We start from the raw sequence: 23,485 nt of genomic DNA on the forward strand, positions 1-23,485 counted from the left end.
CACCCCAGACAGAGATATGGGCCAAAATATTTTCTAAAAGTAATGCCCTGCAAAGCATTATGGGTCGAGTTTTCCAGAGTGCAGTGAATATTGTAGTATCAGCTTTTCTGCTGTGCCTGGAGAGCCACTTTTGATTTGAGGATTTCTGTTTTAAGTAAAGCATTTACCAATTTCAAGTGTTTTAAGCAGAGAGCCACAAAAATTACTCTGATTAGGTAACTGTGAACAATATTACCAATGCTTCAATACTGCCAATCGAGTTCACGCTGTTGTGCCTGTTTGCTCTGTGAACACCATGGTCGCAATGCAGCACAAAGGGGAGAGACAAAAGAAATAGTTTGCCCACGCTGAAGTATATCAGCAGTCAAATATCAGAGGCAAGGAAAGTATATGATATGAAGCATGGTGTTTTTGTATAATTCCTAAGTGTGATGGAAACAAAGATTTCAATAGGATCACGACAAACTAGACATATTACTCTAATGATAAATGTGACCTGAAGCCCGATTTCCACACATTGTATTGTGTGCACCATGAATGTTTGGCAGTAAAACTGCATGTCTGGTGCAAATTTACTGGGCATTTCAAGAGGCTACTTCAATAGAAGATATGCCTTTTGTAAACGCCATATCTTACCACACCACACGTTAGACATATATTTGGGACAATGTGCTCCCAGGCTCACCAATGGACACATACTACTCCTCTACCACTCTTGCTGAATGAGCCTTGGTCATCATCTACTCTTGATCTTTGTGTAACGCTTGTATTTTACACTATCGCTATAATCAGTAATGAGGCATTGATGGCAGCGCCCATACTTTGAAAATTGTTACTGAAATGTTCATTAAGTTGAGCAGCATATACAAATGAATGATGCCATGACCACTAGCTGAATCTATGACCCGCATAGAGGAGGAACACAATCACCCTACCAAAACTGAATTAATTTGTTTCAAGTCAGTAACATTTACTGTTAACAGCCTAAGCATTGTGAGCATCGAAAACAATACAGAATGAAAATAATAGCAATGGCAAATGGCATAAAGTGTACCTACTAACCTGCAAAAAGGGGAACGTGTCTAGGTCCTTGGAAATTGTGCTTACTGACTCCAGGATGCTAGGTCTCTTTCAAGAATGTAGGAAAGCAATCTTACTACCTGGAGTCCCAAGAGGAGAGGGGTTAGTAGCTCAACACACAATGGGAAAACAACCCTCGATGACGAATGGAACATACGGATTTCTGACCCACAGAAACAGTTTTAAGCCCAAAAGCATAAAGAGCTTTTCTTAAACCACACAAGCCTCCCTTCAGCTGACAATCCAACCAGGGCTTTCAACACAAAAAACAGGCTGTGCAGTGAGCAAGCGTGCTTGCCAAGAAGAGTCTCCTCTCGTTTCACTTGCACTAGTGCATTATATTTCCAGGGCTTCCCACCTCTGGTGTGAGAGGTCTTCAAGGCACTGTGGACACCTTAGGTCATCTGTGGGCTTCCATGCATTCAGCAACAGCAAGACTGCCCACCACAGGTTCAGCACATGGCTTCAGGATTACTCGTAGACTGGACTAGACAGACAGCAATCACTGTCACTATGTGCACCAACAGAAGCTTGGGCCACATAGGTCTGTGCCCAAGAGGTGTTCAGTAAGACAGATGAAAGCTCATGCTGCTTAGTCCAAGTTCAGGCTTTTGGCCCATGTACCACTTACCCCTTCTTAGAGAGCGATCTGGTTTGGTCCTCTGCAGAGAATGCACTGTTGTAATCACTGTCTGTGTGCAGAGGACCAGTTACACTTTACGGGGTACTGCTCTGATATGAAACCTTCAATGTTCCCTTTAAGAAGAAGTAGGAGATTGGTTGTGCTTTGCGGGCAGATTTCAATTACAATTATTACTGAAATAATGATTTAGGAAATAGCTACAGTAATTCTAACAGGTGCACTGATGCTGTGTACTAAGCTTGTACCTTGTGCACAGATTTTTATAATGGCAAACACCATTACAAAGCATTGTGAACATAATGTTCACAAACATTCAAACAGAAATTCATTGAGAAACAGTGGCTATGGTCTCAAACTCTGGACTTAATTTCCAGAGGACAACTGTTGGGAGCCCACGGTGCATCGCTGGTATCTGACAAAACATTATGGTGCCTCCACCATGGTCAGAGGGCCTCGAGGGTTAACTACTTAAGGCTAGAGCAGTGGCCTTCAAATTTTATAATGGAGGGCCCGCCCAAAATAACAAGCATATTTTTCATAATTATTCTATAAAAATTATAACTCAAAACATATTTTAAAAATTTTAACATTGCAGTTATATTCATATATCACTTTTGAAACTGCAGATAGATGATTGCCCACATGCCGTGGGTAGACTGATCTCATTCAAGGCCACTGTAAGTATGCGATTCTGTGGCTGCAGCAAATGTGGCATTATTGTGGATTTGTCGCCCAGCCACAAAATCCATCATCCTCTGCTTGATTTGCAGATTTTACAAAAAATAAGTTTCTAGCTCAGATGGATCAAAAGTTACCAGAATTCTATAGCATGAGTTGTCTTGCAGAGTCAGGTCACCTCTCAGTTGCTGATTGTGTGTTTAGGTATTAAACTGATATAAACAAGGTGAAACATTTGTCTTTGAAGTATTAATATGTGTAACAATGACAAAATAACTAGGTAATAACAATTGAAAGTATGCAGTATTATGCTGAATATTTGCTTTTACTTTCCAAATTCTAGTGGCCCTGGTCTCACTGAAGTGTAAAAGTATCCACAGAGTGACCCTTTACCAGAAATAAGGGGAGGGACTTTGAGGTTTATTTGGATCCCCTCCTCCTCTGACACCTAGTGCCTGATTTAGATCTCAGCAGAGGGAATACTCCATCACAAACATGACGGATATCCTGTCCGCTGTATTACGATCCCCATAGGATATAATGGGACGGTAAGATGTTGAACGGAACATCCATCACGTTAGTGATGGAGTATTCCCCTCCGCTGTGAGCAATGGCCCATTAAAGAGTGGCTTACTGTCGCCATTTTTTTCACTAAAAACACAGCACTGTTTTCAGCATGACGCTTCTGTTGGCCAGCGCCTGCCCTCTCCTTCGTCCAGGAGGGCCTGCACACCAGTTTGAAGATATCTGGATTAGAGTGATGGGAGGACAATTTAGCCTCTCATGTCTCCAAAATGTTGTCTCAGGGGAGCATCAATTTCCAGATTGAGGATGCCCTCGTGATACGACCCTCATCATACCCTGGTGCAAAAAGATAGGGAACTTTCAAATTAAAAAAAACAAAGATGGCAGTAACACAGCTGCAAAGGTTGTGGTGGTCTTTCAGCCTTATAAGCATTGCCCTTGCCAAAGTACAGGCCAAAGAAAAAGAAGGGTGAGGACAAGTACACATAGAACTTTCATATGTTTAAGAAATAAGGTGTGCTATCCTAGGTGAAAGAAACAGCTCACTAAGGGCCAGATGTATCAAAAAGTGGCTTGTGATTTTCCAGTAGCAAATCCTTGTAATTCACTATTAGGAAATCGCAAACTGGGATGTACAACAGTGTTCTTAGTACTGTTTGTGATTCTCAAATGGGTCGCAAGAGACATGCCTCATTATTATTCATGAGGCAGGTTGCAGTTTGTGACCAATTTGGGAATGGCCACAATCACAGGGTGGTGGCCTGATGGGGGCAGAAGACCACCATGTCTGTGACTGCTTTTAAATAAAACAATATTTTTTTTTAATGCAGCCCGTTTTCCTTTCCTTAAAGGAAATCAGGATGCATTTAAAAAAAAAAAAAAGAAAAGTTTTCTTTTCGTTTTTTAAGACTAGGCAGTGGTCTGTGGGACCACTGCCTGCTCTAAAAAACATTTTTGCTACCATTTTCAAAGGGGATGGGGTCCCCTGGGTTCCCGTTTGCGAATGGGTTAACACCAACTTGATGTTGGTGGTAACTGAGAATGTTTTGCGACCACATTCAGTCATAAAATATTCTTACATGCCAGTGCGTTTACTTATTAGGAAGGCACTCCCTAAATACGTCCCTTCCTAATACAGAGTCTCAGAAGCAAAATGCGATTTGATAAACAAGTTACAGAGTCACATTTTGCTTTAGTAAATAGAAAAAAGCATTTTTGTGCATCTGGCCCCTAATATTCTGGGGTGCATTTTCATGTCTCTCCAATGGCGAACAGCATGAAACCAGGTCAGTATTTACTGACCTCAGGAGCTGGCTGATCTGTCAAGTACTTGCAGGGTGTGACCTCTCCTCCACATCTCACCCAGCATTTGGAAATTTCAAAGGCCAATGCCCTGATAGAAAGACCAAACAATAGGAAAGAGCCGTCACCTACACATACATACATACAGCTGTCATGGAACTGCTCAAAAATCTGATCCAAAGTCTTCACAAAAACAGCTTCTGCTCAAAGATCTTCCCTTTTCATCTATCAAGAAAAGCATCTCTTATTTACAGCAATATACAATCATGGACATTGATGAGTGACGTTTACACTTTTCAGTCACACATCGGGTCGGATTTAGTACACACAGACTCGGCTAGAGTCTCTCGCCTACAACCAATCACCAGTTTACAACTGTCAATCCACTGAGGACAACTCATTCTAGCACAATGTTATACTCTCCCTATCAGTCTGATCAGCAACAAAGCTAGTTCGTGTGGGCTCAATCTCCAATTTTTTCCCTCACTTAATACCTAGAATTTTTTCAAAGATTATGAATACTATGCAAAATACATGTTGCCGGTCATCTCTTTCAAAATGTATATGGTTGCGATTTTTGAGACAATAGTTTACATCACTTTGCGTTTACAGTCTGGGTCCTGTGCCTCGCTTGTGTTGTCCAGTGGTCCCTTGCTCTGGCGGCCCTCATCGTTTTGCACAGGTCAGCACTGAGGCTGGGACTGCACAGTACCTGGTGCATGAGCATTCACAACCTTTTTAAAGAGGTTTGCACCTGTGTGCCTGACTGGAGTATTGTTACTTAAGCTGTGGTTGAGCTGCACCTAATAAAAAACAATGACCTATTGGATAGGTGCAAATTCTCAATATGTGGAAACCCAAAAATCAACACAAACTCCAGTAATTTGTGAATGGCCCAAAGCTTTCATTTTTCTCCAATTTCCCAACTAAACATCCATGTTTCATCTTGAAATCGTTATTACGTTAATTTGTATCTACAATCTTGCATAAGATTTTCCCTTTAGACCTTATTAACAGAGCCTCTAAGTCGAGGTTGCTCAATAGCGGAACATAGCTTTGTTTTCACCAGCATCATGTTCAAGAACTATCATTCAACTTTTGAAATGTGACAAGGACCATACAAAACACAGGTGTCCTGGAGTGTGTGCGTCTGGGTAAGATGGAGAGCAAACAAGTGAAAGTGAGCAAGAGAAGTCTCATTATAAGGGGGGTTGAGTGTTTGAGAAGGACACATGATTGGGGTTTGCAAGGGACAGGAGGATTTGAAACATGGATTGGAATGTGTGCCTGTGTCGTGAGAGGAGCATTTCATTGAAAGGTGAGGCTGGAAGTGCTTGAGTCAAAATGGGATGGTAGGAGAAGAGTGTGAGACAGAACAGAGGGTCTTTGAGAGAAGAGTGTGCAGAGGTGAGGAGATATATGAAAGGAAGACGTGACAAAGGAATGTATGAGATACGAGTTAAGCACCCGTTCCAGACATCTGTTTGCAAACTATATTGTCACTCATGTTCTGTAACCTACATGTCACACGTGCCTTAACTCTGCATGTTCCGTGAGTGAATAATGCTCCTGCTAGTTTCCCCGACTGGAACTATTCTGCACTGAACAGAAGATTGCACAATCTGCTGCTCCAGTTGTATCTGTCACCTTAAACGGTCAAGCTTAAACGGTTTTTGCCCAGGATGTGCCTGGTCTACGAAGACGTTTTTTGCCCACGATGTGCCTGGTCTAGGAAGAAGTGTTGCTTCCACTGCTGTTGTCCCATTTTATGAAAAAAGTATATAATGGATGCACTTGCATACCATGTCCTAAGCACAGTATTTGATGTGAGATACCAAGAACTATAGTAGTGATGATATTGCTTGGTCCCATAGGCGCCATTTTGAGCATCAAAACATTGAGACGGAAAAGAGAAGTTGTGTCTATTGCTCCGCCCTCCTGTTTTGAATTTTGTAATAGGGAGACACCAGTAAAAACATTTTGCGCTCACACACACACATTTGTAATATAGGTATAAGTTTAACAAAAGAGGAGATAAATGTTGATTTCAAAGATATCCACTTCCAAGCTAGGGAACCCATGTAACACCAATGAACAGCAGTGTTCTTGGATTCTTCCCAGTTGTAGCTCTGGAACCCATTAATGAAGCATACCACACTAGGGTGATGAGGGTTCATTATCCTATATGACTACATGAATGTATGGTAATTCCATACGATGTTTAGATGTTTCTTCCAGGACTGTTGTATTTCTTGCATGTCATTTGTCAGAATTTTAACATTCAAAATAAAATTTAGTTAGTGACTTTTTTCCATTTTTTTCTTGTGGGCAATCAAAGGTTAAATAGCCCAGGGTGTGGGAAGGCAGAGACAGCCTTTAAATGGAGATGCAGGCATGTCATTGCTAATGGGCTAACACTCCTGAGATAAACAAAATGGGCTGTTAAAAAAAAGTATTTCTTGTTTGATTACTACCTTGTATAATTGTTTGTAATATCATTATTCTGCATTTGTGTAATGTTTCATGATTATGAATAATATTTGTTTATCTGTGAATTAGAATTTTTTTTTTTTAAAGTCTGATAAAAAAGGCAGACCAGAACTATGCAAAGAGCAGCAAATAAAGTGTCTGAAGAGACATGGGAAAAGGAACATAATGTGCAAGCACCCCCTTCCTGAGCCCAGCCTTGGCCTAGAGGATTGTGTTACTTCGGTGGAGCGCCTGAAACGGGCTCTGCCATTAACTAGAGCAACAAGTGCTGCAGGTGCTGCCACCTGGGGGTCGCCGATGGTCCCTTGAGCCCTGTGGCACTTCGCTAGACCGAAAACCGTGTTTGTCATTGAGACTGACCAGTCCCAGCTCACACCTCAAATAGCCCTCATATCTGTGTCCGAGCCCTTTCATGTAAAACAAAAACTTGGTACTCATTATGCCTGAGCTGCAGCAGGAGAGCTTGTTGGTGGTTCCAAGAGCTGGAGTAAGCAAGGAAGGGGTGAGTTCAGTTGTGAAGGAATGGGTATCATTAGTGCTGTGAAATTGCGATCCGTGCAGAAACAACGGCGCCAGCCAGCACGGGGGGGGGGCAACGTGTCTAGAAAGATGTACACTGCCAGCTCTTGTACAGGTGGCCATATACTTGACTCTGTGAATTTACATAATTTACATAATTTTTGCTTGTGAACGTTTGTGGCATGTCTTGAACATTATGAGTTATTCATACCCCCTAAAATCCGGTTTACTACCATGACTTTCTGTGAGGGCATACCTCTCATAAAAAAAAGTTAGCAAGACATTTTCTGTGAGAAACAGCCCCCCTGCAAGTGAATATTATGCTAAAATCATGTCATGTACATTTTTGCAAAATTGTATGAATTTTGCTGGAAGACGAATGCTGTGAATTTCACAAATATGGTGTGGAAATTAAAATGTTGTCAGGGCCTAGCCTTGGCCTGCTATATAACCGACTCGAAGCACCATGCTTCCAAGACATATATAGTGATAACTATGAGACATATGTGTCCTCTTCAACCAGGCCTTGAAGTCGTTTCATGAAAGCACAAGGTCTATCAGGGACTCGACAGGCATAAATACTTCTCTCATATATCCCCTCTCATTTTGTACAGGAAGATGGAAATCACGCCATGCCTTATGCTGCTCACGCTGCTGCTGGGCACTGCCCTTTCACAGGAGGCAGAGGAACCTGACAGCTACACGGTAAGAATGCACCCAGGTTCCCGCCAAAAAATAAGGGTCCTCGAAGGGCGGTAACCCCACACCATGGTCACATATTTCTAGCTATTATATGGAGCGACGAGCACAAGTGGGGTGTGTCTCCTGCAACACGACAATGCTAGACACTTTACTTTTCGTACCGTCATTCTTTTCATGATCTCGACAAACTTTGGAAGAATCTAGCATTACACAAATAGGGGTGCTACCTTTCTTAGAAAAATCTACCGGCCACTTGATCATGTTTTGTCACTCTGAAAAGACGAGAAGTTGGTACTCTAAAAAATGATTATGTAAAATCGTCGTTTTTTCATGTTAACAGGTTTGCTCGAATAATAGTTAACGAATAGATAAGATCTAAACTACGTTTGAAGTCATTCCTTTTTGTATTTGCTGTGTTGAGTTTTTGCTTCAAAAAAGAAACACATTTAATATTGACATTTGTTCCCAGTGCTTTTTACTAGCTTCAACGTAAAAATACCAGCCGTGCCGGTAAAATACTGTTCACTTGACCGCACTGTAATTCTTACACTTAAATGGTTTTATTAAAACAGGATGGCAGCGTTTAGCAGTTTTTCAAACGTCTTGCAACACCCCAACCATAAAAAAACAGCAAGCAAACTAATCCTACACATTAGAAAACAGAAAACTCTGCTAGCTGTCAATTTAAGGTTTCATTAAAAACAATGTTGCAAAAGTATGAAAGAACTCCATTTGTACCCACATTTAATCATTAGCCCCTTAATTCCACAGACTAGGGTCAACGGCAACATGCCAGAAAAGGTAGACCTGTTATAAACACATGTTGCCATATTTTGGCATCAGCACTAAACCCGGGAACAAGACAACAAAAGGTGCTACATTCGATTAAAAGACACATTCTTTAAGCGTTGTGAATCCATAACTGGACTTTTCTTGCCACTTAAATTGAAAATGAAAAGTAAAACAGTTGATATAAGCGAACCGATTCAAAGCGCCATGGCCACCATGAGCATGAAGGACAGACACAAAAGAAGTTTGCTCGCAGTCAAAGAATCGAAAATCATGCAATTATCCATGTAGCACAGGCAGTCTGCAAGGCGGTAACAAAACTGCCCCAAGGAAGAGCTACTGTAAAGCATTTACCAATGATAACAAACTATTTTTGAGAGGCAAGCCCGCGAACGAGTGAAAGTGAAGGGTGTGCGGTGGGTGTGGTTAAAAGACCACAATACTTACAACAGGTCAAGGAGCATGTACTCGACCTAAAAAACATCTTTTAATTGGTATGCATAATTAGTAACAAATGGAGGCCAACTCCCTCCGCCGACTTTGATATGTGCACTCCTGCTTTAGGAGGTGCAAAAGAACACTTCCATCTTTTAGTTCTTTACGAGAAAATCCATTGCTACCTATGACATAAGGAAGAGACTGAGGCACATATTTATACTTTTTTAGCGCCGCATTTGTGTAATTTTTTTACGCAAAAACAGCGCAAACTTCATAAATACAATTGTATTTTGTAAGTTTTCGCCAAAAAACGACGCAAATGCGGCGCTAAAAAAGTATAAATATGGGCCTGAATTGTACGGGTGGGTGATCTTTAACTAGGAAGCAAACAACATTAAATGTTTAAGACTATTCTTACAAGTGTCCTCAATACACTAAAATTCTTTTGCGGACGTGAAGGCTAACCAATAGCTTAGAGTTAACCTAACATTTCTCTCATGCTCCTAATAATGGTATCTCAGTCACTGCAGTTAGGAAAGTGGCACAGAAGTGGCTATGGTTGACTTTCACAACAGGACATGGAACCAAGGTCTGATGACGTCTGCCAAACTAGTGAATTAAGATGTTGAGATTATCTGGGATATTTAGAATATGCGTCCAGTGTTCCATTTTCCATTCATAAGCAAATCAGGGCAAATGTAATTTGGCCAAGAATGCTTCTCAAAGTCTTCATTTTTGGCTTTGAGTTCAGCTGCCAGGCAGTTGTCAGCAGCCACCCCACTAGCTAGATAATTATGTACACAATACTCAGATTGCTTTTAGAGCAGAGTTAATCTCAGAGAACAACCAAGAATATTATTTCCTCCAGAAGTACCACTGTCACTTGCTGCAATTTCCTTCCAACCATCAAAGAGTAGTATGTCGATGTGCAGCACATTACAAATATCCATCCTTTCCATCATCAGAACTCAGCACTTTTCTGCACTGCAACATGTATCTAACAATGTGATTTGACTTTCTAATCCTCTGCCTGTGTAACATGTAATGCAAAGCTATTAGGCCTGTTTTTGCGTGGTAAAGCATGCAAATACAGGCAAGTGCAAATCCTGTAGCAGTAGTAATGCTGGAGGTTGTGGTAACAGTGATGGTGGCGATATAATGGTAGTAATGATGTTATTAGAAGCTGTGGTTGTAACAGGGGTGGGCATGGTAGTTGTTATGTGGCAGAAACGGTGATAATGGAGTGGTAGTGACGACAGTAATAAAGGTGGCGGTGCAATGGACTGCATAGACCAAAATATTTTTAAAAGCCTATTGCAGTAATGGTAATACAAAAAAAATATTTCTGTATAAAATGCTTCTATGAGATATAGAAATGAATGTGTGATGAATAAGTGTAATATTCAAGAGGAAACAAGTTCCTCATACACTGCAATGGAAGCCCTCTATGGAAGCAACATGTTACACCAAGCAACCAATGACATGAGGCAAGAGGGTAATACTCCTTTGGGTGGAGCCAAAGCCCACTCTAAAGTCCATTTAAAAAAAACTGGTAAGACTACGTTTTGCAGACATCTGTGCTGTGATGCCAGACCTAAATATCTTAATGCAGTGTAGATGTCCAGCCAAGCTCACTCACTGACGTGGATGGTGAGGAACCTCATTGTTCAGTCAGGAATGCCAGAGAAAGCTCCACCTCATTGCACACACACCCCAGGCAAAATCAGTCCCTTCCTCTGTTCCTTGCAAGAGTTGTGACAGCCCTTGTAGCCAACAGCACTTCTCAGTGCACTTGCCACAACCATGCAGCCCAGAGAATACTGTGAAGTAATTCATAAAGCCTCCATCATCTCCTAGTGCCTGCCAATAACCTGCAGCTCCATTGTATGCCCTGTAATGCTTCCACTTGTCCAGCAGGACAGACATATCTGATCATAGAAAGGGTATATGATTTACCCATGCCTAAAGTTCCACCGATTTCAGAGTGTGTAAGGTCACAAATTCACAGACTAATTCTCAGACTCGTCACCCTGCACTTAGGAACATAATAAAACTATCCAGGAGAAAAAGTCTGTTTTTTTTTTAATCCAGGTGACACTGAGTCAGGTTAACTTAGCGGGGCCTTATTTTGCGGATGGTGGATGTTGCTGCAACAACCGTGGTGGCACCAATTTCCTGTTTAATAATTCCCATGTATGATGTATCCACTGGAGAGATTTTTCCACCAGTCCTTAGGTTGATGTCTTCTGCAACAGACCCCAGTTCTAAACCTACCAATGCTACACATATTCCAAAGAAGCACTTTCCATACACTCTCATGTCTTTGCTTATCAAAAATAGTTTCCATTTGCACATGAACACCATAGTTCCTTGATGAGCTGTCTCCTCCTTGTCCACTGCTATGTTCTTACTACTTAACAGCACTGCAAGTAGTGTACAAGATCATGCCTTCTGCACATTCCTCTTACATACACTCCTATCCGTGCAGGGCAACCTGGGGATTTCCACACATTTTGGTTGCCCTTCATACTAGAAATCTCTGAATTGTGGTCTGAAATGTGTCCACTCTGTGTTGGGGGGCGGCTAACATTTTGATAATTTATGAACCCCGCTGATGTAATGTCAGACACAAAGGATGGGATTTTCCATGTATTGTCAGGTCAAGCATAGCAGTTTTCCGACTTGCTGTAATGTATTTGTGGGGTTTAGTCACGCCCATCACTTTCCTTGTTTCCTGGGCTTGCCTTTGCGAAAATCCCTTGATGTCTTTGGTAAATGCTTTACGTTTGGCCCACCTTTAGGCTGTTTTATTACGCCTTGCAGACTGCGCATGTTACGTGGATAAGGATAAATGTCCTAGTAATCGTAACGGAAAGTTTCAATTCTAATAAGGACACGGAGGTGAGGATTAGGCATTTCTTTCTTCCTTTATTTCACTCCAGCAGCCATTACAAACATAACAAAAACAACATTTCCCATAAGGCATGGGGGAAAAAACATCATCCGATCCACCAATCCGGACTCCTCTCTCCCTACAAACTCCTGCGAGGACGCTCTATCTTCCTCTTTCTTCCTGCAACACTGGATCTGAAACTTCATGCATTGTCCTGTTTATTTGAATCCAGTCCTAGGAAACAAAACATCCCATAAACACCTGACAACTAAAATCCCTCAGAACGACTTTAACAAGTAAATGCAAGGAAGAGACATGGCTTCAATGGCATCTCAAACAACCTTGGAAAATCAATTACTTACACTAGTTACTGAGATCCCTGGGGTGGGAAATCACATGAATCAAGGGAGGGCTAATACTCGCCTCCAAGTCCTTAATAGAATTTAAACTTTCTATTATGATCGCTAGGACATTTTTCATTCTATTTCAGGACCGGAGGCCAGGATTAGGCAACTTTAAAGCTTATCAACAACCACTGAAGCCAGATTTGTTATCGGCTTGAAATGGAATCTCTTGAAGACAGAATCCAAGGACCAATCCGCGTCATTCAAAATATCTTCCAAGCGTGCTCCTAGAATAAACACCTTGGAAGCCATAGCTCCCCGAACGAAATGAGCTCCAAAACAGGAAATATCGATTCCCGCTTGCTGCGTAGCCCAACTTACCCAGCGTGCAATAGTTGAGGAAGAAGCTGCCGTATGTGGCTTAGTGAGAGCAATACGTAACTGTCTTTCCCCATGACGACGAAATTCCTCGGTCACTGACTCATAAGCCTTAGGGGTTTTCACTACACATAATTTAGGTATGTCCTTAAAAGAAGGGTATGATATTAACCTTGAATTGGTCTTCGTCCTCCTGGATGTATGGAAGGTAACCTCATCTGGGTTATAAATCCTACCTGTTACGTCCAAGGCTCTCACATCCAATACCCATCGGCATGAAATCAAACAAGGCAGTGTAGCCAGTTTGGCCGATAGCTGTTTCCTTGAGAGATACTTGTTGGCCGGCCAGGATTTAAACAAAGTAGGTACCTTATTCACATCCCATAAAGAAGAATACCCAGGTTCCTGGAGGAGCGGATGCCCCATAAACGTTTGCAAACCAAAGGATGCTCCCCCAATGGATGACCCTCCACCGGCGAATGGCCTGCCGAAATTGCAGATCTAAATGTGTTAATAGTTCTGTAAGGTAAACCCTCCGAGGCAAAAGAGGCAAAAAAATTCAAGGTGTGAACAACTCCCGCCCCCATTGGATCAATCTGCCGTTGATGACACCAACTGCCCCATCTTGACCATGCAGATCGGTATGTCTTGTTGGTACTCTCTGCCCAGGCCCTGGACAATAGCGAGGCAGCGTCTGCTGAAATTCCTGCGACCTGACAACGTTTCCTGTAATCCGCCACGCCATGAGACGTTTGGAGCCCGACAGGATCAGGGACTGGCGATTCCCTAGGGGATCCCGAAGCAGATCTTGAGAGAGGGGTAGAAGGATTGAAGAAAGTTCCATCAGAACTGGAGACCAGACTTGAGACCTCCATATCGGGTTTATCACCACCAGGTGTGCTTGTTGCCTCCTGACTTGGGAGGTTAACTTTGTTATCATTGAAAACGGAGGGACAGCAAACCCTTTCTTCACACTACAGTCTTGGAAAAACGCATCCCCGTCGTTGCCCCCGGATCCAGACGTCAGCTGCAATATATTGCCAAATGATTGTCCAGACGGGACACAAACAGGTCAATGGTAAATGGGCCCCAGCGTTTTTGAAGTTCCTGTAAAACTGATGGCTGTAGTTTCCACAGACTGTTGTCCTGCCAATGACAGCAGTGCCAATCCGCAATCTGATTGGAAAATCCCGGAGGGTGCTCTGCTGTCAGTGAAATTTGATTGCCCAGGCAATAATCCCAAAGACTGCGTGCTAAATCCGACAGGGCCTTGGACCTTGTTCCGCCCAGATGGTTGATATAGCGAACCGCTGCCACATTGTCCAACTTGAGCAGGACCGAGCATCGAGTCTTGCCCTTGGTCCAGCATCTTACCTCAAAGGACCCTGGCAATAACTCCAGGCAATTTATGTGCAAAGCCTGCTCCTCAGAAGACTAATTTCCTCCTGTGGAGAACTCCCCGCAATGCGCCCCTCAGCCTGAACCGCTGGCATCGGACTCAATCACTACATCGGGCTGAGAACTGAAGATAGCACGCCCATTCCAGGCCTCCATATGTGCGATCCACCCCTGGATTTCCACCCTCGCTTTGCCCAACAAAGGAACGAGCTGGGAATATGACAAGCCTTTGTGGAGATGAAATGTCTTCAAACGTTGCATGGCTCGATAGTGGAGGGGCTCCGGGAAGATGGCCTGAATCGAAGATAAAAGCAGACCCACTATTCTGGCCAACTGCCGTAAAGATATCATGGTTTTTGACAGAGAGTGTTTCAGTTCCCGTTTGATCTTGGACAGCTTGGATGCTGGAAGACTCAAGATGGCCTTGGTCAAATCTAACACAAAGCCCAGAAACTGAATATTCTGGGACGGGAAAAGAACTGACATCTGTTAGTTGATTAGAAACCCCAAGGACTCTAGCAGGTCGATGGTAGTCGGCAGCTGGAGGGAGAGGTGGGTAGGGCATTGATTTAGGATCAAAATGACGTCCAAATAGACAATCAAGCGGATCCCCCAATGCACGCATATGCTCCACAACTGGTCGCATTACCTTGGTGAAACACCAAGGAGCCGAAGCTTGCCCAAAAGGCAGAGATACAAACTCAAAAATCTGAGACCTCAATTGAAACCGGAGGAAACGTCTGTGTGGAGGAAAGATTGGCACCACGAGATATGCATCTCTGAGGTCCAATTGGACCATCCAGTCGTTGGCCGGCAGAAAATCCCTGAGAAGATGAATGCCCTCCATCTTGAAAGGCGATATACCAGCCATCCGTTGAACTCCTTCAGATTGATAACTGGCCTGTAACCACCATCCCTCTTCTCTACCAAAAACAGATTGCTGAGGAAAACCCTGGGGTGGAGGTGCGTCGGAACAATTGCCCCTTTTTGTAGTAGACTGGAAATGTCCCAGTCCATCAGAGACGTGATCGGGGTTGAAAAGAAGAGGTTTGGGTGGAAAGAGCTGACTGGGAGACTCGTTGAAGTCTATCTGAAACTCCCTGATCATTTGAAGAACCCAGGCATCCGAGGTAAGCTTGTCCCACCTGTCGAGGAAAAAACTCAGCCTGCCCCCAATATGCACTCCCTCGGAAAGCCCAACACTCACCTTGTGAGGAGGCAAGGGCAGCTTGGCTCTTCCTCGGGCCCCTCATCGACAGGGGTAGGTTCTTATTTGGTGGAAGGTTCCAAACTTTGACGGGTCCTGCCACTGATCCCTGCGGGAGTCCGTGCCTTTGGAGGAGGCTTGGTGATACACGCGGCCGGCCGAATGCCCCCGGCCACGACCGGCGCTGGCAAAAACCCGGGGCATTGAAAAAGCGCTTCCTTGACAATTGGGCCTTGTCAAGGGAGCTAAAAGTGAGGACGAATTTGCCCAGCTCCTTTAAGAAAGAATTACCAAACAAATTGCCTTCCGCAATGGGGCCCGCCTCCAATGTGGAAAGTTCCCCCAACTTCGGGTCTATCTTCATTAGAAGAGATCAACGCCTCTCCGTGGAAATTGTGCAATTCGCATTTCACAAGAAAATGATTGCCCTCTGTGCCCAGTTGGAAAGAACCTCCGGGGAAATTAAAGTACCAGAGGATTTTTCATCCTCCGCCATGTCCAAGATTTTTGCCAAGGGAACAATTGTACCCAGCAACTCATCCTGACACGCCCGCCAGGACCTGTCAATACCCTTCTTGGGACAATGGATAAAATTAGCCAGAAAGGTCGGCATCTTTGCGTCAACTTCCGGAGTGAGGGCCGCTTACCTTTCCAGCACTGGTCTGGGACACTCCGACTTCAGTCAATTGCGAACCTCCTTATCCAAAGGTTTACGCAATCTAGAGGCAATGTAGGAGGCCACTTTAGGAGTAGGCGTCCATGCCGCTGAGCGAGGGTGCACTAAATCGTCCGGGTTTAGTAGATCACCTTCTGGATTGGGATGGTCCGATTCCCGAGTCAAAGACCCTTCAGACCAATTGGCCCCCGAGGGGTGCCAGGGTCTGCCCGAATCGCCATCCCCATCAGAGGTATGAGGGGACGAATGAGGGGACGAATGAGGGGACTCATCCAAGTCTCCCGAACTCTGGGGTTTAGCAACAAGCAAGGGGGCCTCTATTTGCCCAAAATCCTGAGGCATTACGTTGGAGGAATGGGAATCGATAAACACCTTCTTGAGGTGTGCAAATGTATTCAAGTCTACCTCAGCGTCATCATTGCGTGTGCACTTGGGGTCCGAAGTGGAAGGGGACTGATGCACTGGAGGCAAGGGGGCAACAGGCCCTTGTGATTCCTCCCTCCAATTGAAGGGGTTTTTGGCACTGGGCCTGAAGTTGTTGAATTTTCTTCTCCAGAGGAGCCACCACCTGGGAGACGGCCTTGAAAATTGAGACATCCATTATCTGGCAAAAGTGATCGTCAATCGGGAGGTAAGTAACCTCCTCTTCTTCACAATAATCACCCACCTCCTCCATACTCCGATCTTACAAGGCGTAACTGGGTAATGTAACAATAGGGGAGTCCCCTAAGAATAATAGTCTCAAAGGGGGAATGGCTGTGGAACCTCACGGCCTGGGACTGTCACTTCCTGCTAATCTGAGGGAAAATGAAGCTGTCTGGGCAAGTCCTAAAATATAATGTGACCTACCCGTACTCGGGTGTAAAGCTCCAGATAGTGGCTCTCCAAACGTGTGGAAATAGTTCTAAAATATTTGTTAAATGTACTGCCCCCGAACGAACGGCCATGCGCGCCTCACCACGCCTGTTCCAACGGGTGAATGATGCGCCGGCTGTGCGGGGGGTAGGGACACGCAGCACACATAAATCCTGAGCGGTTCACCTAGCGGTCAGAAGACCACACCGCATGAGAGCCTGTAAGAAGAAAATGCCTGTTACAGGGCTCCAAGGAGGAGAAAGAGAGGTGCGGCCGCAAAAATAAACATCTGTCTGCTGGCGCATCTTCACCCGAACAACACTTGAGGAGCCGAGGACACGGCCACGAAGAAGTGGGTGCGTCCTCACTAAACAAACAAACCGGGAACACCAACGACGCTGCCTTTGTCTGCGGTCGCAACTGCCCCGAGAACACACAATGAGCCTCGAGGTGGCCGCAGGATGTATTCGCACCATGTACAACGAACATGCAATAAACACGGAAAAAAACACCAGAACAAAGAAAGCACTTATCTCTAGTTGCTGGAGCAGCAAAGAAAGAGGAAGATAGAGCGTCCTCACAGGAGTTTGTAGGGAGAGAGGAGTCCGGATTGGTGGATCGGATGACGTTTTTTCCCCATGCCTTATAAGAAATGTTGTTTTTGTTATGTTTGTTATGGCTGCTAGTGTGAAATAAAGGAAGAAAGAAATGCCTAATCCTCTCCTCCAGTCCTGAAATAGAATTGCACCATTATTGATATACTTTAGTGTGGGCGAACTACTTTTTTTCTTTTGTCTCTCCCCTTTGCGCTCCTGGTGCTTTAAAATTTGATACAGTGCAAACTCAATCAGGCGTATTGGAACGCTTTGCATGCGCACCAGAGCACCAGTTACGTCACCTTGTTTCCTTTGTCTTTCCTTCGCTAGTCAGGAGAAGAACAAACTAACTTTACCATAATGTTTTTTTTTGTTAGCGGTTCCTTTCGAGCTACCATACGAACGCATTTAATCAGCCACAGTGGTGTTTTATTTTTTATTTCCCTTTTTGTCTTTTTACTTCCTGTTTAATTGTTTAATTTTATTAGTGACTTTGTGTGACGCTGCGCTTTATCTTTAAGCAGCAGCGACTGCTGCAAATGTCAAGGGTGGGGGAATAAAAAATAATAAATAAAAAAACTTACCTGTTCCAGTCACTGCCTGCCACCTCACTCCTCTGCTCTTCTTCTGGTGGCCTAGCATTCACTGGGACACCAGCACAGGCTCCCCAGCAATCTAGGCACTTCTAAACCTAGCATGAGAGCAGCTCCAGGATTGGTCTGAGCGGTGTGTTCTAACGCTCAGACAGTGCACTGGAGCCTGTGCAGTTTCTCCAACCTGGCTGTGTAGCACAGCTGGGTTGAAGAAACCTAAGTGCGCATGTGTGTTTGGACAGCTTGAGACGGCCGGCCAAACACACATGCGCTCTTAGAAGTGCACACATTAAACCCCGTCCTGTGGCCCAGCCCCACCCCTCCCTTTACATGCTTCTGGCTGAGCCAGGAACTGAAAAATTAAAAGATAATGATATATAGTTTTATTTTTCAGATCTTGGCTTAGCCAGGGGGCGATGCTCCTTCGCCATTGTGAAGGATCTGCCCCTGTCTTTAAGTATGTCAGTCGCGCCTTTCTTTTGTTTTGCACGGCAGGAGCACAAAGCTTTATCTTCTTGTTTATGGTTTAATTACAGCTGGTTTTCCTGCAAAATGGCGGTTGCTGACCTCCGGGGCTCTTGCGGCGCCCGCTTCATGCCTCCCATGCTTGTTGCTAGTAGGAGTACCCCGTTATTTGTTACTCTGTAACTTGTTTCATAGACTTCACTTCTTTTTGGGTTACTTACAGCTGTTTTTCTGGCAAAATGGTGGCTGCTACCTAAAAGGCTTTTGCAGCACCCACTTCAATGGTAAATGGAAGTGCTTTAGTGATATGCAGGGCTACTGGAATTATGTAGCAGGAAAAGACCAAATTATGTGGAAAGAAAAGTCCAGTAATCAGTTTAAAACACCAATAGCTCTAACTCAAGTAAATGCAAGCTTTATTGCAAGACCTATTGCATTGCAAATGGTTGTTGTAATTACTTATAGTGCTCCTATAAATGCCACCTCCAGCCCATACGTGGCCCTTATGGGTTTTCTGGTATCCTCTAATTGCTAAACATCAGAATGTATGACTCAATGTGATTCTCCTATGCCTGCCACAGCTTAACTACTGGATGACTGTACTGAGAATCATATCAGCGACAAAGTCTGGCTTATACAATTCATACCAGCCATTCCGAACATTCCATGACTAAACTGCAACAAGGAACGTCTATCACCTCTGGAGCACTAAACTGGTCAGTTTAATCATTTGTGCTCACATTCCTTCTGGGCACTAGCTCACTCTCACCCAAAGGCAAACTGATCCATGCTGGTGTACAAATAACTTCTTCTCAAGGAACCTGAACATATTTTGTTCTCCTTCTGGCGCTAGCTGTGCAAAATTGGGTCCCTTTAAGCGGGCTAGGGGATGGGCTGTTGTTTATGGTATTTTTCACACCTGGCACATTCCTCACCTTGGAGGCAAAGTTCAATCGTAAACATCCCCGTAGCATCAGCTTTAACGAGCTAAGACTCAATTTACAGTTGTTCTCCTATTTTATGACCTATACCTCAGCGGCCATTTTGTGCATTCTGCTTAATGTTCTTTCCCTGGGGATTCAAAACTAGTACGAATGCACACAGCTGTAAGAAACGGGCATTTCCCCCATGCAGTCCTGAGACATACCTCACTCGCAGGAACAAGCCACTACACACCCAAACTGTGTTAAAATGTTTTGAAAACATTACCACTCGATGAATGAAGAGTTCCAGTGCCCTATTAGAGAACTACCCCTGTGTATGCATGTATTCACCTTTCCGTGGGAAAGTCTGGAAAATTTCTCAATCTACTGATGGTCTAGATTGTATTGAATGTCTATTGATAGCTAACAGCCTAACATCAGTACACTTCAGAGAAATATTATTTGAAGACACATTTTCGTTGAAAAGGATTTCAATGAAAACGTTAATGTTCAATGTTAAAACTATTTGGTTAAAGTTATCCTGTAGATGACAGTCTTCTATCTTATTTTGAAATAATTCTATTATCCATGGATCCTAAAATGTCCTTTAGTAACCCTGGAAAGCCTAACCATATGCCTTATCTCTGATCTCGGCCAGAATCCTGTCCTGGGACCACTGGGTAGCCCTACCTTCACCCAAACTGTCTTCCTACCCTTAAACCTGACCACGTTTAATCTAACCTGAACTTAGCTAAACCATACCTAAATCTTGCTGACTTTCACCTGTGTACACTTACCTTCACCCTAGCCCCTACCTATACTCACCTTGACCCCAACATATCTCTTTAAATCTCTCCACTGCTACCGCTCAAACTAACCTTCATTCTTTCTCCGAGACTGTTTGTGACACTAGACTACCTCCTAACTCCTAACCTTGGCCTGACCAGTCACTTTTCCAAATCCTTATTCTGTCCCTCACCTTATTATCCAAATTTTTATTAAATATATTTCGCTGATATGATTTTTCGATTGTAGGCTTATTTCAACTAAATGTTCTCAATTAAAAGAACAGCGTTATACTGAGAGGATATTAATAGTGCCCTGCCAGCCTCCACATCCTCAGGAGCGAAGCTGGCAGCCAGATGCACAATAATGGACCTATGTCTCATTCAAAACAGAATAGCCCTACTTTACCATGAGCTGTTAATTAATTATTTTAAATATTGAAATACAGAACCGTGATGTCACTAAGAACCTTTAACAGCACATGCGCTTTAAAGCTAAGACATTTCAGAAGTCGGGGTCTTGGGTACTAACATGCTCGATTTATCTTCCTGAACCCACCACTTCCCACTGACTACACATATGAATCATCGGGATGTGTTGCCCATCATTCAAAGAATGTCCCTACTCAACTAGCCACTTTGAAGAATAAATCAAACATCAAGGGGAGATGTGCAGTTGGTCTTTCCGTGCACCTCTGTTCCTCACTGTAACACCTGAATGGCTTTTCCCATACCTTTTGTGAATTAATGTAGAATACAGTATACGATAAAGAGTCTTTATCCAATGGGTTTTCTATTCCTTATATTAATGAATTTGCCGAATAGTGTTCATTTCTTCCCCCTCTCTGGGTGCAGCCTTTGTTTTGTGTTCGCAGTCCTAAAACAATGAGAATCAGAACAAATTAATCTGTGAAACTGTAGGAAACACGCTTTCATACTGCATATTGCCGGGAGTTAAGGTTTTTCCACTTTTTCTGACCTTATGAGGCCAATAATTGAATGGGCCCGGAAGCTGAAGTTCCTCTCACCTGCAGAGTTGAGCTGGCAGGAAGAGGGGCATCGTATGGAGATAAAGCACCCCATAGGCCCCATTAAAGCATGCAACCTGGGCGGATCGGGGATTCAGGGTGGTGCCGATTGCTTTGAAGCAGTGGCAAAACCATCGAGATTTGGCAATCACTAGAATGCCACGCCTTTCTATAACGTTTCCTCCGAGCTCCACAACGCTAAAGAAGTTGCAACTTGTAGATAAGCAGTTGTTTCCAATGCCCCTGGCACGGTGCCCGCTTTTCACATTCTTGAGATGCCTTCAGCCCCGTAGCGCTGGATTTTGGCTCCGGTCACGAGGGTCTGCCCTCCCTCGCGCGCAAACGTTGCTCAGACACACGCTGCTGCCGCATTCTCCATCGGGCTGAGTCATGGCGGCCTGCGGGCTGTCCTTGGAACACATTCAGCACTCGAACGCAAGCTCGGGGTGGAAGAAAATCAACGGGTGGGAGCAGGATAACGCCCCAGTGCGTGCCAAGCCGCACGTGGACAACCTGAACTACTTCTACAGGGAGGCACAGATTGAGGATTTGGGATTTCTTCCCAGTTGGTAATTTTCTTGAAAGAGGAACGTGTTTTTAGCCTGTTCACCTCCATCGGTCGCCACGTGCATGATGAAGGCGAAGGAACAGGTTGTAGCTTCATCTAGAAAGAGGCGAGTGACGTCTAGGCGCTCTAAAGTACTGTCCTCCCGTGACCAGAAACAAACATTGTGCCTTTACCTGCTGCTGAAGTTGTCCAGAAAAGGCACAGCAGAAAAAGAGCGATGACATTTCATCCGGCCTTAAAATCACTGAGCTGGCGTTCTACCTGGTTAGAACTGCATGCGTCATTTGCAAAGTTCTGCACCAAATCTCTCCTCTTAACTAGCATGAAAATGACATTTCCAAGGGCAAGACAAAAATTCATGGGCCCGATGAAACTTTAAAAAAAAACTCCTGCACTCACTTCCTGAAACATGACTTCATTTACATCAACAAACTGACCGAGATAAAAAGGAAGGAAAGGAGGCAAGAAAGAGAAGCTAGAAATAGCAAAGAGTGGTGAGGATAAAGCATTGGCAAAACCATTAAGTCTGGCTTGCATTTTGAGTCCTGAATAAAATAATTTAAAAAATCCAGCTGTGCCACAGAGAAAAAAAAACACTTTTTGTAAAGAAAGCATCTATGATATTAAGAATTGAATTTTTAGTTATTCGAAATACTTTTGCAATGTAAAACAGTTTCTCATGCATTGAATGCAAACGTACTATAGGAAACAGAACTATACACCAACCATCTGATAGAATGAGGATAGAAGGTAATACTACTGTGGGGCTGAGCCAACGCCCACTCTAAATATATGATATAGAATTAGTAGCAGTAGGTCTACAGTCAGCTTAGCTATTAAGCCAGACCAAAAAATCAGGGTGGTAAAAGGTTTCAGTGCATTGTGGCTTTAGCTGTTGTTGGATGCTCAACTAGATGGTTAACGCTGAATTGGAAACAATTCGTTTTCAACACCCTAATAATCTCAATTCTCTCCATTGTAGGAATGCACAGAAGGATATCAATGGGACAGGGAAACGCAGCACTGCAAAGGTAAGGGTTGGCTCTTCCTCAGAGTGTGCTTGAGAACCAGAGGAGGTCTGATCCCACTGGTAATAAAGTTAAACAAGACTCGTTAGTTCTGCTACAAAAAGAAGCCTCTGCACACAGAATTGTTAAATCCTTTCAATAAAGCGTACCTCCAGAAGTACGGATTTTCCTAAGTTAAATGTAGATAACATTTGACAAACTGGACTTGGGATTCTGAGAAGTGAGCAGCCACTTTACCTTAAAACAGTGGTCCTCAAACATTTTAAAGCCACGCCACCCCTGAAAGAATAACAACATCATCAGGGCCCCCCTTCACATTTTTCACAATTATACTATTAAACTGGTACTGTTTAAATGTGTCAAGACTTATTTACACATTGCACTTAAGTTCTGTTACTGTTTTAAAAATGCAATCAAAAGCATGATGCCAAACATACCATTATGGTCAGGCATGCTTTACTAACATGTACAAGCATCCACGGTGGGGGCAGGGTATTTGGTGTCCCTTCCCTTTTGACATATATTCCCAGTTTGGATATACATGACAAAACATGTTAGTGATGGCCCATTACAGAGCAGCTT

At 43.7% G+C, this 23,485-nt stretch overlaps 1 protein-coding gene across 1 annotated transcript in view; it reads left to right on the plus strand.

The window, feature by feature from the left end:
- EFEMP2 (EGF containing fibulin extracellular matrix protein 2) overlaps positions 1–23,485 on the plus strand; it is a 116,124-nt gene that overhangs the window by 15,872 nt on the left and 76,767 nt on the right. The window contains exons 2-3 of the mRNA XM_069208027.1: positions 7,852–7,942; positions 22,858–22,906. Of these exons, the coding sequence (XP_069064128.1) occupies positions 7,856–7,942; positions 22,858–22,906 (136 nt within the window). The 5' untranslated portion in view covers positions 7,852–7,855. The remainder of the gene's footprint in view (positions 1–7,851; positions 7,943–22,857; positions 22,907–23,485) is intronic.

This window comes from Pleurodeles waltl, chromosome 9 (assembly GCF_031143425.1).
Source record: "Pleurodeles waltl isolate 20211129_DDA chromosome 9, aPleWal1.hap1.20221129, whole genome shotgun sequence".
NCBI classification, from domain to species: Eukaryota; Metazoa; Chordata; class Amphibia; order Caudata; family Salamandridae; genus Pleurodeles; species Pleurodeles waltl.